This window comes from Molothrus ater, chromosome 7 (genome assembly GCF_012460135.2).
Source record: "Molothrus ater isolate BHLD 08-10-18 breed brown headed cowbird chromosome 7, BPBGC_Mater_1.1, whole genome shotgun sequence".
NCBI lineage: Eukaryota > Metazoa > Chordata > Aves > Passeriformes > Icteridae > Molothrus > Molothrus ater.
Genome location: NC_050484.2, coordinates 15556087 through 15570467, shown reverse-complemented (window position 1 = coordinate 15570467; position 14381 = coordinate 15556087). Strand labels below are relative to the sequence as shown.

The following is a 14381-nucleotide window of genomic DNA, read 5'->3' as shown; positions in this document are numbered from 1 at the left end:
TAATTTTAAAGATAGAGATTGAACAAAAATTAAGACTTACGGATTCTGCTCTTGCATTCTATAATTTCAGACTGCAGGTAAGATCCAATTCCAAAGCGGTTTGTAGCAGCTACACGGAACACATATTCTGCACCTTCAACAAGTCTGGTGAACTTAAATGTTGTCCTGGTTACTGACTCTGAAACTGGCAACCATCCAGGACGGTGAGCATCACGCTGTTCTACCACATACCCACTAAGGGCAGCTCCACCATCCAGCTCAGGAGGCTCCCATGAGATGGTTACATAATTTGCATCAATCTCATCAATTCTGATAGGTCCAATAGGAGGTCCAGGCTTGTCTAGGGAAAAAAAAAAGAAAAAGAAAAGAAGCTTACAAAACAGATGCAAAAAAAGAATCATATTTCTCATGTAAAAGTTTAAATGGAGGAAGGTTATGGACAATTATTTTGTTGAACTCTTACCAAGGATTATAACCTTTACTGCATCAGTAACTGTTCCACTTGTGTTCTTCAGTTCAAGTGTATACTCCCCTGTGTCATGTATGGTGGTCTCACGCACAGTTAATTTGGCCATTTTGGCAGAAGTCTCCATTTTGATGCGTTCTGATTCTTTTAGTTTAGAACCAGCAAAGAACCAAGATGCAGTTGGAGGTGGTCGTCCTTCAATTGGAATGGCTAATTCAATGGGCTTGCCAGCAGGTACATGGATTGTCTTCTGAGGTATTCCAGTGAAGTCAATCGTTGGTAGAACTAAGGAAAGCAAATAATTGATATTTTAAATACCTGTTTTGTACCTATCACATTCTTTTGGTGTAAGCTTGACCCTATTGTTTTCAACAGTAGACACCTACCTTTTCGGTCTTGAACTGTCACTGCTGTGACAATCTCACGTGGCTCTGACACGCCCTTCTGATTCTGTGCTCTGACCCTGAACAAGTACTGTTCACCTTCATTGAGAGAAATAATGGTATGCTCGTAGACAGTAGGCTTCAACGTCACTACCTTCAACCATCTTTCTGTTCCAGCTTTGCTGGCCTCGATGACATAGCCAGTCAATCTGCTGCCACCATCATGCAGTGGCTTCTCCCAGGCAAGTGTAACAGTTGATTTAGTGGTGTCAATCACTTCAAGTTTTTGTGGTATCATGGGGACATCAGATACCAGTACTGCATCAGATGTTTCACAGCCTTCACCAATGCCGTAAATATTTTCTGGTAGTACTCTGAAATAATACAAAGCTCCTTCCAGAAGTCCAGTAACTCTGTAAAATGTCTTGCTGCATTTGGTAGTGACAGTCTTGTAAGCTCTCATGGAAGCTTCACGTTTCTCAATTATGTAATTGTTGACTGGGGCTCCACCATCAATGACTGGAATGTCCCAAGTAAGTGTCACAGAATCTTTTGATACTTCCTTAACTCTCACTGCAGGTGGTGGACCAGGTGTGTCTAAAACAAACAAACAAGATTTTTTTTCCCTTTTTGGATCCTTTCATTTTACAGTCAATGATTACTTCTGCATAAAAAAAAAAAGCTGGGATTTGATTAGTAAACTAACACAGCTCCAGGAATTATGTATTTTCCTTTGGATTAGATTGTTTCTCTGACTTCTCATTCTCATGCTATTTAAATGCAAACTTCCTTTGGAAATGAATGACACATTTCTGAGCAATGAGCATGCAGAGTGCTGTAATGCTCACAGACAATTGTAGCAGTACTTACCGTAAACTTTCACAGAAATAGTTGCAGATTTTTTTCCTGATTGATTTTCAGCCTCAATGATGTATTTTCCAGCATCATACCGATTAACTTTATCCACAATAAGCAGAGTGTAGCTGTCTGTAGTATCAATAATGCCTCGACTCACAAGGTCAACACCTTGCTTGCTCCATGTGATTACAGGAGCAGGTCTGCCAGATACAGAGACCATTAGACGCAGGGAACCACCAGCTCTGACTGTAACTGTCTTCTTCAGATCATCAGCAAGCTCAAGTTCAGGTGTTTCTGATGAAGGGTATAAGAAATATGGAATTAGTTAATCTTACAGAAGTCTCAAAGGAAAATATAGGTTCCTTAAAACATATATTAGGTTTTCAAATTACCTATTCTTTCCACAGGTTCTATTTCTGCTGATGATTCACTAAATTCACTCATACCATTCACGTTTGTTGCAGCAACTCGGAATTGGTATTTCTGGTTTGTTTTAAGACCAGTCACGGTGAACTCAGCATTCCTCAGAGTGGCGGTTGTATGTGCTCGATACCACTGTTCACTACCTTCTTCTTTCATTTCAAGAACATAGCCTAAGAGGTCAGCACCACCATCATATGTGGGTTTTGACCATGCTAAACTGATGCTGTGCATTGTAGTATCCACAACTCTTGGAACTGAAGGTGATGCAGGAGTGTCTTTGAAAAAGAAGAAAATGCATTTTATATTGGTACAGAAAACATTTTACAGTCAAAACCAATTTCCAGACAGCTAATTCTAGGAAATGCATTTAATATGAACGAAAACTGTTTTTAAGTTATTCCAATACTATCTAGTTCAGTGAGTTTATGTGTGGTTATAGGTTTCTTAGTTAAAGTGTCAATGTGAGTTAATGCTCCATTATTATAAATAAATATTAAAACATGTTTTAAATATAGAAACTTACAGGATGGTTCTTTACATAACATGTATTGTGAAGCTTCACTAGGTTCACTGTTTCCAGCAGCATTCACTGCAGTGACACGGAACTGGTACTGGCCCCCTTCCATGAGACCAGTGACTTTCAGTCTGGTGTCATAAATGGTATAATCTCTATTCACTCGTGTCCAGCGCAGACTCTTCCTTTCACGTTTGTCCACAAGATAGTCCTTAATCTCACTGCCACCATCTGATTCCGGTTTGGACCACTGAATAATGATATGCTCCTTGCCAACACTCACTTCTTCAGGAGCACCAGGCTGTGTTGGAATAGCTATTTTTCAAAAAGGTGAGGAAAAAAAAAGAGATTGTTCAGCACATTGTTTATCCATGAGAATTATTCCACAAATTCTGATGCAGAAGGGAAGCAGTAACACTCACTGAAAGCATTCCTGGCAATCACAGTTTCTGATTCAAGTGGAACACCTGGTCCATATTTGTTGACAGCTCTCACACGGAAAATGTATTCATTATTTTTAATAAGTTTTGTTACGACAGTTGATAAAGTCTGGCATTCAGCCTCAACAATAACCCAGTGAAGTCTGCTGGTTTCACGCCTTTCTATGATGTAGTGAGTGATTTCTGCACCTCCATCTTCCTCAGGAATGTTCCATGCCAGAGTACATTTCTCTTCTGTTACTCTGCTAACTGTGATTTTGCCTGCACATGGACCTGGTGAATCTGTGTAGGAATCAAAATACTGTCATTAGTGGCTAAGGAAAAGCTTCTCATTTAAAAGAATGCTGATTTTTTTTCAGTATACTAAGTATTAATACTAATCACGGGATACATACCAAGCACTTTGACAAGAACAGAAATTTGTTTCATTCCACTGGCATTTTTAACTGTTAGGGTATATTTTCCACTATCACTTCTGTCACAGAACTTGATAATTGCAATAGCTCGTTTGTTGGTATATTGCAGAGATATCTTTTCACATAGCTCCAGTTCCCTGTCACCTTTGGACCAGAAGACTTTTGGTTCTGGTTTTCCACCAACAGCTGCATCAAGAACAAGATCTGATCCAGCCCTAATGCTCAAAACCTCTCCATGCAGTCTGGCATCAAGTTCAGCCTTTGGTGGTGCTGGAAAACGAGATTTGGAAAAAAAATTACATGACAGTACTAAAAATAGAACATTATGTTTTTAATTGTTCCAAGTAAATATTCCTTACTGTATTCATCTTTGCAAATTACAGCACCAGTTGATTCGGATCCTTTGCTAATCACACCAGCAGCATTCTTTGCTAGTACACGGAATTCATAGGCTTCATCTTCACTAAGAGCTGTCACAGTAAAAAAGTTTTCTGAGACAATGGTATAATTGCATTTCAGCCAACGTCCATCACCAGATTCGTTATATGGTTTGCGCTCAACAATATATCCGATTATTTTGCTTCCACCATCATAAAGTGGAGGTGACCAGCTCAGCGACACTGTAGATCTGGTGACATCTGTTACTTCTGGTCTTCCTGGTGGATCTGGAGGAATAAAGCAGAAAAAATGAGAAATGCAATCCTATTTTAGCTTAAGTAACAACATAACTCTAAAAGTAGTACTTACCAACTGGATTTTGAGCCACTACAGGTCTGGAAGCTTCACTAGCTTTGCTAACACCTGCAGCATTTAGAGCATAGGTTCTGAATTGATATTCTAGGCCTTCCACCAACCCTGTGACCTTATAGTTGCAGTCACAGCATGGTACTTTGTTCTCCTTCACCCAAAGGATGGTGTTGCGCTCCTTCTTTTCCACCCAATATCCAATGACTTTGCTGCCACCATCATGATAGGGTTCCTCCCAGCGAATGGCCATGGCACTTGCAGACACAGAATAGACTTCTGGCCTTGAGGGTGGGCTTGGTGGGACTAAACATGAAAAAGGTGGGGAGGAAAATGTTAGTAATTATAGACACCTCAGTCGGAAGAAAAGAACAATTCAGAAGTGTTTCACTTACCAAATGGATGCTCAGCAACTACTGTTTTTGATTCAACTGGCTTGCTGACACCAAATCTATTTTCTGAGCTCACTCGGAAACTGTACTCTTGATATTTTGTGAGATGACTGACTTTGATCTGTGTGCGTTTCACACTGGAATTCACCAGCTGCCATGCTGTTGTGCCAGATTCACGTTTCTCTACAATGTAGTTTGTAATGTCACTGCCACCATCATCTTCAGGTTCTTTCCAGGTCAACACACAGGACTCAGCAGATACAGACGATATTTCAATTGGGCCAGTGACAGGACCTGGCCTTCCTATGACTACCACTGTGACAGTAAACGTTTTCACGCCAGCAGTGTTCTCAAGTGTAAGGTAGTATTTACCAGAGTCACCTCTCATACTGTCTTTTACAGTCAGCGTGGTTCGGTCTTTTGTTGTCTTGATGGTCACTCTTTCAGTTTCCTTCAGCCTCATCTCCTCAAGTTTCCATGTCACTTTTGGAGCTGGGCGCCCACTGATTGGTATATCAATAGTAAAGGTGCTTCCAGCCTTGCATGTTATAAGCTGTCTGCTTATGTCACTGAGATCTGCTGTTGGTTCAATCTGTGGCTCCTTAACAATAACAGAAGAGAAAGCTTCTCTTGGCTCACTGTAGCCAGCATCATTCTTCGCCTTGACCCGGAACTCATATTCTGTGTTCTCCACTAGGCCTTCAACAGTGAAAGTAAGTTGCTTGGTTTGTCCAGCTCCAGTCCAGGAGTCAGATCCTTTTTGTCTCATTTCAAGAAGGTATCCAGTAATACGGCTACCACCATCATGATCAGGTTTAAGCCAAGCTAAAACTACAGAAGATTTGGTTGTATCAACAATATCTAGTCTCTTAGGTGGAGCAGGTTCTTCTGTGGCCACAACTGGTTCTGTTAATTCACAGGGTTCACCTACACCATATTCATTTTCTGCTGAAACTCGGTAGTAATATGGCATACCTTCTGCTAGATCTGTGACCTTAAAGATTTGTCGAGTGCATTTTGAACTCACTACTTGCCAGCTACGACGACTTGCTTCACGTTTTTCCACAACATAGTGATGGATACGAGAACCTCCATCCAGAACAGGAGCATCCCACATTAAAGTAATAGATGTTCGAGTCACATCTTTAAAGGTAATAGGACCTGGTGGACCAGGTGTGTCCAAAACCTTGACAGTAAATGTAATAGACTTGCTTCCACTGTTGTTTTCTACAGTAAAGACATACTTGCCAGCATCATTTCTATTGCATTCCTCTACAGTCAATGTGCTGAATGAGTCAGTTGTTTGAATGTCAGCACGCAAACTAAGATTAGCATCTGCTTTGGACCACACTGCAGTAGGAACTGGCCTTCCAGAGAAGGCAATAAACAGACGAATGCTTGCACCTGCTCTTACAATATGAGTCTGCTTGAAGTTTGCATCAATGTCAATTTCAGGTGCAGAAAGCCTGTCCACAGTTTGGACTGAAGCAGGAACTTCACAACTTTCTCCTCTGCCAGCACCATTGACAGCACTAACTCTGAATTTATAGTGTTCTCCTGCCTCCAAATCAACAACGGTATATTTAGTAGCAATAACAGTCTCTGCATTGACTTTCTGCCATGCTTCAAGATCAGCTTTGCACATCTCAATGATGTACCCAATTATTTCCATGCCTCCATCAAAAACTGGCTTTGTCCACTCTAAGCTCACACTCGTCTTTGATGTGTCTGTCACCTTGACAACATTAGGAGCACTTGGTGGGCTGACTGGTTCTCTGCATTTAATCAGCTTCGAAACGTCGCTTGGAGGTCCAACCCCTGCAGCGTTTTCAGCCATGACATGGAACTCATACTCATTGCCTTCAATAAGGCCAGTTACTCTGTATCTGTTCTCAGTAATGGGCCTCTTACTGGTTACTTTAACCCAGCGCATGCTCTTCTTTTCTCTCCTTTCAAGAATGTACTCATTTATCTCGCTTCCACCGTCTGACTCTGGTCTTGCCCATGTGAGTGTGATACTGTCTCCTGTTACATTGGTAGGCTCTGGAGTTCCTGGTGCATCAGGGAGAGCTAAAAACAAAGAAAAATGTCATTAGAAGGACAAGATGGTAACTCCATGGGTATTTGTGCAGAAGGAGGGGGAAACTTACTGTAAGGTATTTGTGCGATAACTGGATCAGACTCCAATGGTCTGCCAACTCCGAATTTGTTCACTGCAGAGACACGGAACTGATACTCATTGCCCTTAATTAATTTAAGTGCTGTATAGCTGCAAGCTTCACATTTATCTTCAACTAATGCCCAAGCAATCCTGCTGGTTTCACGTTTTTCAATTATGTAGTGAGAAATAGAAGCACAGCCATCATTAGCTGGAGGCTCCCACCATAATGTGACTTTTTCTCCAGTGATGTTTGTGAATCGTATTGGTCCACCAACTTTTCCTGGTGTGTCTGCAATATCAAAGGTTCAGAGTTATAATTTGCTGACACTTAGAATAAAATACTATTTTTAAAAAAGCATGCTGAAAGTTCTTGGTGCAGTACCTTGTACTCTGATGGTAATATCTTCTCGTTTAGTGCCTGATGCATTTTTGGCTTCTACTGTGTACACTCCACGATGTTCCCGGACAGCATCTCTAATGAAGATTGTACTATGTCCAATAGCTGTAGTTATTTCTATATTCATCATTTTATCAATCTCTTTACCATCCTTAAACCATGTCACTTTAGGTACTGGACGTCCTCTGATTAGAGCTTTAAGTCTAATGCTCTCTCCAGCTTTAACAGTAAGGCCTTCAAAGTGTTCAGCACCAAATTCAATTGTTGGAGCAACTAAAAAAGGAAAATATAAATCAATTTATAATATTTTTGTGGTACTCTTCTAAATGTATTAATTATAAAAGTCTGTGAAATATAAAATTATTTCCCTTACAAAATGGCATTCTCTAAATAGCAGTTATTATATGAATGAAAAACTCATTTTTCCTCTAAGTATCCATAAGTGCATCATATATATATATTTGCACATATATAAAGGTGAAAGGTATGGTTTATATGTGGTGTTAATAGTATGCCAAGCGATCTGAGGCACATTTTAATTTTGAAATTATTCTGTGCATCGGAATATTACAGTCCATGCCTTCTTTCCAATTTTGCTGCTGCTGCTTATCCAAGAGCAAGGTAGAGTGCTATGCTTTTCAGCAATTGATTATGTATGTCTGCCAGATTTGGATCTTTAATTTAGACCTTCCCACCTTGGAGTGGAAGAACATAAATGTTCTGAATTGACTGGGAGGACCTCAGTCACAAGTTCTTTGCCCCTTGACTTCCCACTTCCCATCAGTACAGCCAGAAGCTACCTGGCTTCAATACCCAAGCATATTAAAAATAATTCTTACCATTTTCATCTCTGGTCATGATATAGCCCGAAGACTGTGAAGGTGGGCTGATGGTACCAACAGCATTTCTTGCGAGCACTCTGAATTCATATCGGTCACCTGGACTGAGCCCTGTGACTGTGTATTGGCACTCACTGACATCAGTAAAGTTACACCTGAGCCAACGGTCTGCACTTCCTTGCCGCTTCTCAATGCTGTAAGCCACAATCTTACTGCCTCCATCACGCAGAGGGGGGTTCCATTTCAGGGTGATGGTTTCCCTAGTGACATCAATGTAATCAGGAGTACCAGGTGGGTCTGAAAGGGAAATAATGAAGATTTATTTTTATTACTGCTCTCACTAATCTACAAGAACAGAATTGTCTTGGATGAGTGATTGGTTATTCACTTACCCACTGGAGAAACTGCCAAAGTAAATTTGCTTGGCTCACTAGCTCGGCTTAGACCTGCAGCATTTTCAGCATACACTTGGAATTGGTAATCCAGGCCCTCAAGCAGTCCAGTAATCCTGTATTCTCTGTTAGATATTAATGCAACATTAACCTTCTGCCACAAAATACTGTTTCTTTCCTTCTTCTCAACATGGTATCCCATAATCTCTGAACCGCCATCATAAACGGGAGCATCCCAAGAAATGCTCATTCCATCAGCAGTTACGTTGTATACAACAGGCTTGCCTGGGGCACCTGGCGGTTTAAACTGGTGCTTTGCCACAACATCTGCTGAGACAAGAGGTGGGCTCACTCCGTATCTGTTTTCTGCACGAACTCTAAACTGATATTCAGTATCTTTTACAAGGTTTGGTACTTTGAAGGTTGTTCTTGCAGCACTTGAACACACCAGCTTCCAGTTCATTTGTGATGTTTCTCTCTTCTCAATACTGTAGCCAGTAATTTCTCCTCCCCCATCATCATCGGGAGCCTCCCATGACAAAACTACACTATCTGCTTTGATTTCATCTATTCTTAAAGGTGCTTTTGGCTTAGATGGAGGACCAAGAGTGATTACAGTGATTGTGAATGACTTTCTGCAGACTACATTATCAAGAATTAAAGTATATTTGCCACCATGCTCCTTTTTCACATTCTTGATACTTAAACTTATCTTGTTTTCAGTTTTCTTGAAACGAAGATGTTCTGTTTCTTTAAGAGGGAGATTGTCCTTGAGCCAGCTCATTGATGGATTAGGTTTACCTTTATAGGGCAATTCAGCGTGCAGATTATGTCCAATTCTTACTGCAATCTGACCTCCGGGAATATCAGAAAGGTCAGCCTCAGGTGTTATTATAAGTTCTTTCACAGTAATGGGTCCAACAGTAACAGAGTCACTCATGCCTTTTTCGTTTTTAGCAAAGACTCTGAATTCCATGACAGAAAGCTCTTTAAGTTTGTCAGCTACAAATTCACAGCTCTTGCTTGTGCCTGCATATGTCCATTCTTTCTCTTCCTGAAGTTTCTTTTCAATAACATAGTCTGATATAATGCTACCACCATCATAGTCAGGTTTGCTCCACTGCAATTTAACAGAACTCTTTGTAGAGTCTTTCATGGTTAGGTCTTTTACAGGTCCAGGTACGTCAGCAGCTTTCACTGGTTCAGTTGTCTCACAAGGTTCACCTAATCCAATTTCATTTTCAGCAAGAACACGGAAAAAGAATGCAGTCTTTTCTGACAGGTTAGTCAGTTTAAAGGTGGTATGAGAACACTTTGTTGTAACAGTTGACCAGGCCCTCTTTGTAGCATCTCTTCTTTCAACAACATAATTTGTTATTTCAGAGCCACCATTGATGAGAGGTGGCTCCCAGACCAGTGTAACTGTGCCACGAGAAACATGCTTGAGCTGCAGCTTCTGGCATGCAGAAGGTGTGTCAAGTACTTTTACATTAACAAATGATGATTTTGCTTCTCCAACTCCATTTTCAATTGTAAGAACATATTTTCCTGTATCATTTCGTGTAACTTGAGGAATAACAACTAGTGTAGATGATTCAGTGTTTTGGATGATATATCTTTCATCAGTCCCAAGATTCTTGTCCCCCTTTCTCCATGTGACTGTTGGCGGAGGTCTTCCCTTGAATGGAATCATTATTTCCACATCTTCACCTGCTTTAGCGACAATAGATGTCCGAAGAGCAACATCCAGATCAATCTCTGGTGCCACTGTGGAAATAAATAAAAAATTAATAATGCATACTTGGAATGTAAAATAAGAAATGGCTTAAAAAAAAACCCCAAACACACAGGAAAATGATAAATCACAAAGAAATACAGTACCAAGAATATCTTTAGCTTGAACGGGTTCCATCATTTCAATAGGCTCTCCTTGTCCAGCACAATTCATAGCAGATACACGGAAATAGTAATTAACACTTGGCTGAAGGTGGGACACTACATATTCAGTTGTTCTCACTTCTCCCTTGGTACTGACTACAGTCCATTCTTGCTCTTCACCTTCCCTCTTCTCCACCACATAGTGGGTAATTGGACTTCCTCCATCATAGGCAGGTTTAATCCAGCCAAGGGTAACAGATGTCTTGGTTGTATCCACAACTTTCAGCTTTGTTGGTGTGCCTGGCTTATCTGTAAATGATAGTTTATGGGGGAAAAAAACAACAATCAGAAGCCCGTTAATTGTAAGAGGAAGAAAATCTGCCCTCAATTACGTTGGTATAATCCCAGCCTAGCTACTAATTTTCCATTGCTTTCTAACCTATTGGAAGAAATGCACATTGACTCTTACCAACAGGATCTGCAGCTTTGTAGAAGTCAGAAGCCTCAGAGAAGGGACCTGGTCCAGCTGCATTGACGGCACAAACTCGGAAATGATATTCGCTATTTTCAGTCAGACCTGTTACTTTCTGTCTGGTGTCCCGAATGGTTTCTTTAGAGACCTTGAACCAACTCAGACTCTTCTTGTCTCGTTTCTCCAGAAAATATCCTGATATTTCACTGCCTCCATCAACAGTGGGCCTACTCCAGACAACAGTCATTGAATTCTTGGTTATCTTCGTGACTTCTGGTGTACTAGGTGGTCCAGGTGTAACTGAATAAAAAATCATATGGCAGTAAATCAGAGCTACTTACAAACAGTACACAAAAAAAATCAGTTGCATAAGTTATTTTATAGAATTTATTTCTTACCAAATGAATTTTTGGCTATAACGGGCTCAGATTCCAGTGGATCACCAATTCCAAACTTGTTCACACCACGGACACGGAACACATACTCATTTCCTTTGATGAGTTTTGTTGTAGTTATGATACATCCCTCCAGTTTTTCAGAAATTAAAGACCATACAACCCGACTTGTTTCCCGCTTTTCAACAACATAGTGTGTTATAGGTGCACCACCATCATCTGCTGGTGGGTCCCACATTATTGTAATCTTTTCAGCAGTGACTGTCTTAAACTGTATGGGTCCACCTGGGGGTCCTGGCTTGTCTGTGGAAGGCAGAAGAAAGAAGATGTTAAGTATTCACTACTGAATTATTGTTTAATAGTAAAATGCAGGTGCATCTCAAGACTTACCAAGTATCTGTACTCTAATATGGGCTGATGCTGAACCCATGGCATTCTTCAATTTTAATTCATAGGTGCCACTGTCGAGTCGATTTGCATCCTTGATGAGTATAGAAGCAAATTCTGTTGTGCTTTCAAAAGACACTAGTGCACTGGTTAGTACCTCATTGCCGTTTTTGAACCATTCAATTGTGGGTATAGGCTTGCCTGAGATGCCTAGTTTTAGCTTAACTGAAGTTCCTGCTTTGTATTTCACCACTTCTGTATATTCTGGTGGCACATCGATTTCAGGTGCACCTTAAGAAAAAATAAGAATAAGTTAAAAACATGCTTATTGTAGCCCTGTATTTAATAAAATCTGCCAATAACACTACCTTATTTAATCTAATAGTTAAAGGTATTTAAAAAATACAGATCAAAGTAAGAGTGCATATATAACTTTAATCATAAACCTAGAATAAGTTAGAACTTATCCTATGAAGAAAAGACAATTACATGTATAAATATAACCACTTGAACCATTGGCAGACTTCTTTTGCTCAGAGAATAAAGATACCAGAAGACTTTAAAAATGGACATACAGCCAAAGATGCTCCTTACAATCATGCCCAAATGCTCACAGTCATGCTTCTTGAATCAACCACGGTAAACTAACCTTCCATATATTTAAAAGACCATGAATCTACAAAACAGCACAGCCATTGTTCTAGTACACCAAAATTATATCATTATATCATTGCAAAACTCTTACCGTATGTATCAACACATGTGATAGGACCCACAACATCTGAGGGATTACTGATGGAACCGACAGCATTCTTTGCAAAGACCCGGAATTCATACTTGGAATTCTGTGTCAGGCCAGATACTGTGAACTGAGTCTCAATAACATTGGTGAAGCTAGCTTTTGTCCATCTGCCATCTGGAAGATCACGTTTTTCTACGATGTATCCAGTGATTTTGCTACCACCATCAAATGCTGGCTTCTGCCAGGAGAGAGTGATAGCGGTCTTGGAAATATCTGAGGCACGAACGTTTCTTGGTGGTTCTGCAGAAGAAAACAACAATATTGCCAATAATTAACAGCTATTTCGAATATTGTCTTATTGTACAGAACAGATTATCACAGGGGAACAAAATGGCTGGGCTTCATTATTTCATAGAGAGTACATACCACAGGCATCAATTGCAAGGACTGGATCAGAAGGACGACTTGCTTTTCCAATGCCAGCTGCATTTTCTGCATAAACTCTAAATTCATAGATAAGGCCAGCGCTGATTGTGGTGACTTTGAAATGAGTGGTACGAATAAGGGTCTTGTTAGCCTTCTGCCATAATATGCTATTTCTGTCTTTCATTTCCAGGTGATATCCAGTGATAGCACTACCACCATTAGTGACTGGTTCATGCCATCCAACAGTAATACTCTCTCGGGTAACATTAGTGACCCATGGTGTAGAAGGAGGGCCCGGTGTAGCTGATGATAGCAAAAGAATTGATTGTTAACAAAACTGTATTTTCAACATGAGAGCACTAAAACATCAACGTATACCATGAGAAGCATGTTACTCACTGTAAGGAAGCTTGACAACCACACACTGTGAGTCTATGTGATCGCTGATGCCAAAGCGGTTCTCAGCTTTGATGCGGAATTGGTACTCTTCTCCTGTTGTGAGCCTCATAACTTTGATAACGGTTCTAGCAACAGTGGCAGACACTTCAGACCAAGCAGCAGTACTTGTTTCTCTTTTCAGTACGATATAATTGGTAACCTGACTTCCACCATCATAAGCTGGTGGTTGCCATCTGAGTGTTACACTCTCTTCAGTGACATCGCTAAGGACAACAGGACCAACAGGAGGACCAGGTCTATCCAGCACAACAATATTAACAAATGATTTTGTGGTGCCACTTGAGTTTGCAGCAGTAATGTCATATCTGCCAGCATCAGCAGCCACACTTTCTTTAAGGTTAATGATGAGACTTTCTGCAGTGGTTTCTGTGTGAAATCTCATGGTAGGTTTCAGTGCAACACCATCTCTAGACAGCGTGACCTTTGGCACTGGTTTTCCAGAAACTGGAATTTCAACTTTTAGATTTGATCCTGCTCGAACATATACAGTGTTATGAGGGAAGCCCTTCATGTCAATCTCAGGAGATTCTGAAAAAGAAAACATTTCCAAACCATTAAAAGGATGTTCCATCTTTTAAAATATGAATGCAATTGAATGTGACTTCTGTCTCATGTCAGGAAGCATACCTAATTGTTCTTTAACTGTAACGGGGAGCAGCAGTTCCTTAGGATCACTTAAACCAGCTTGGTTTTCTGCAGACACCCTGAAGAAATAGTCAACGTTTTCCTTAAGACCATGGACAACATGATGAGTTGTCTTTACAACTGCACACTTAACCCATTTTTGCTGTCCTTTCTCAAGAGCTTCAAGGAGGTAGCTAACAATTCTGCTTCCACCATCATGTTCTGGTTTTAGCCATGAAAGAGAAACACTGTCCTTTGTGACGTTTGTGACTCCTAGCTTTTCTGGTGGGCTGGGTTTTTCTGAGAAAAAAAGTGCAACAGGTTAAACAATATAGAAGATACTGGCTTTTTATATTAGCAATTACAAAGGAACACAATCTCCATCAAGAAAATGTGGTTTTAAACCAATTTGTATATTAGAAAAATTTTAAGTAAAATCCAAGCAAAATTTAAAATTCAAGCTATTAATTAGCTCTTTTTTATTTGCAAAACCACAGACATATCTACAAAAATGATCTATTTTACTGTATGTAGATTTAAAGCTTTTGACATTATTTTGAAGTAAACACTTTA

General features: G+C 40.2%; 1 protein-coding gene across 1 annotated transcript in view; it reads right to left on the bottom strand.

Annotated features, from left to right (window-relative positions):
- TTN (titin) overlaps positions 1-14381 on the bottom strand; it is a 237258-nt gene that overhangs the window by 14240 nt on the left and 208637 nt on the right. Inside the window, 23 exon segments of the mRNA XM_054515423.1 lie at positions 41-340; positions 464-751; positions 853-1446; positions 1720-2001; positions 2100-2405; positions 2654-2959; positions 3067-3366; positions 3480-3770; positions 3860-4165; positions 4248-4550; positions 4640-6706; positions 6787-7086; positions 7180-7467; positions 8034-8330; positions 8426-10192; positions 10307-10612; positions 10773-11075; positions 11174-11473; positions 11561-11848; positions 12303-12599; positions 12726-13028; positions 13125-13712; positions 13812-14108. Of these exon segments, the coding sequence (XP_054371398.1) occupies positions 41-340; positions 464-751; positions 853-1446; positions 1720-2001; positions 2100-2405; positions 2654-2959; positions 3067-3366; positions 3480-3770; positions 3860-4165; positions 4248-4550; positions 4640-6706; positions 6787-7086; positions 7180-7467; positions 8034-8330; positions 8426-10192; positions 10307-10612; positions 10773-11075; positions 11174-11473; positions 11561-11848; positions 12303-12599; positions 12726-13028; positions 13125-13712; positions 13812-14108 (10677 nt within the window).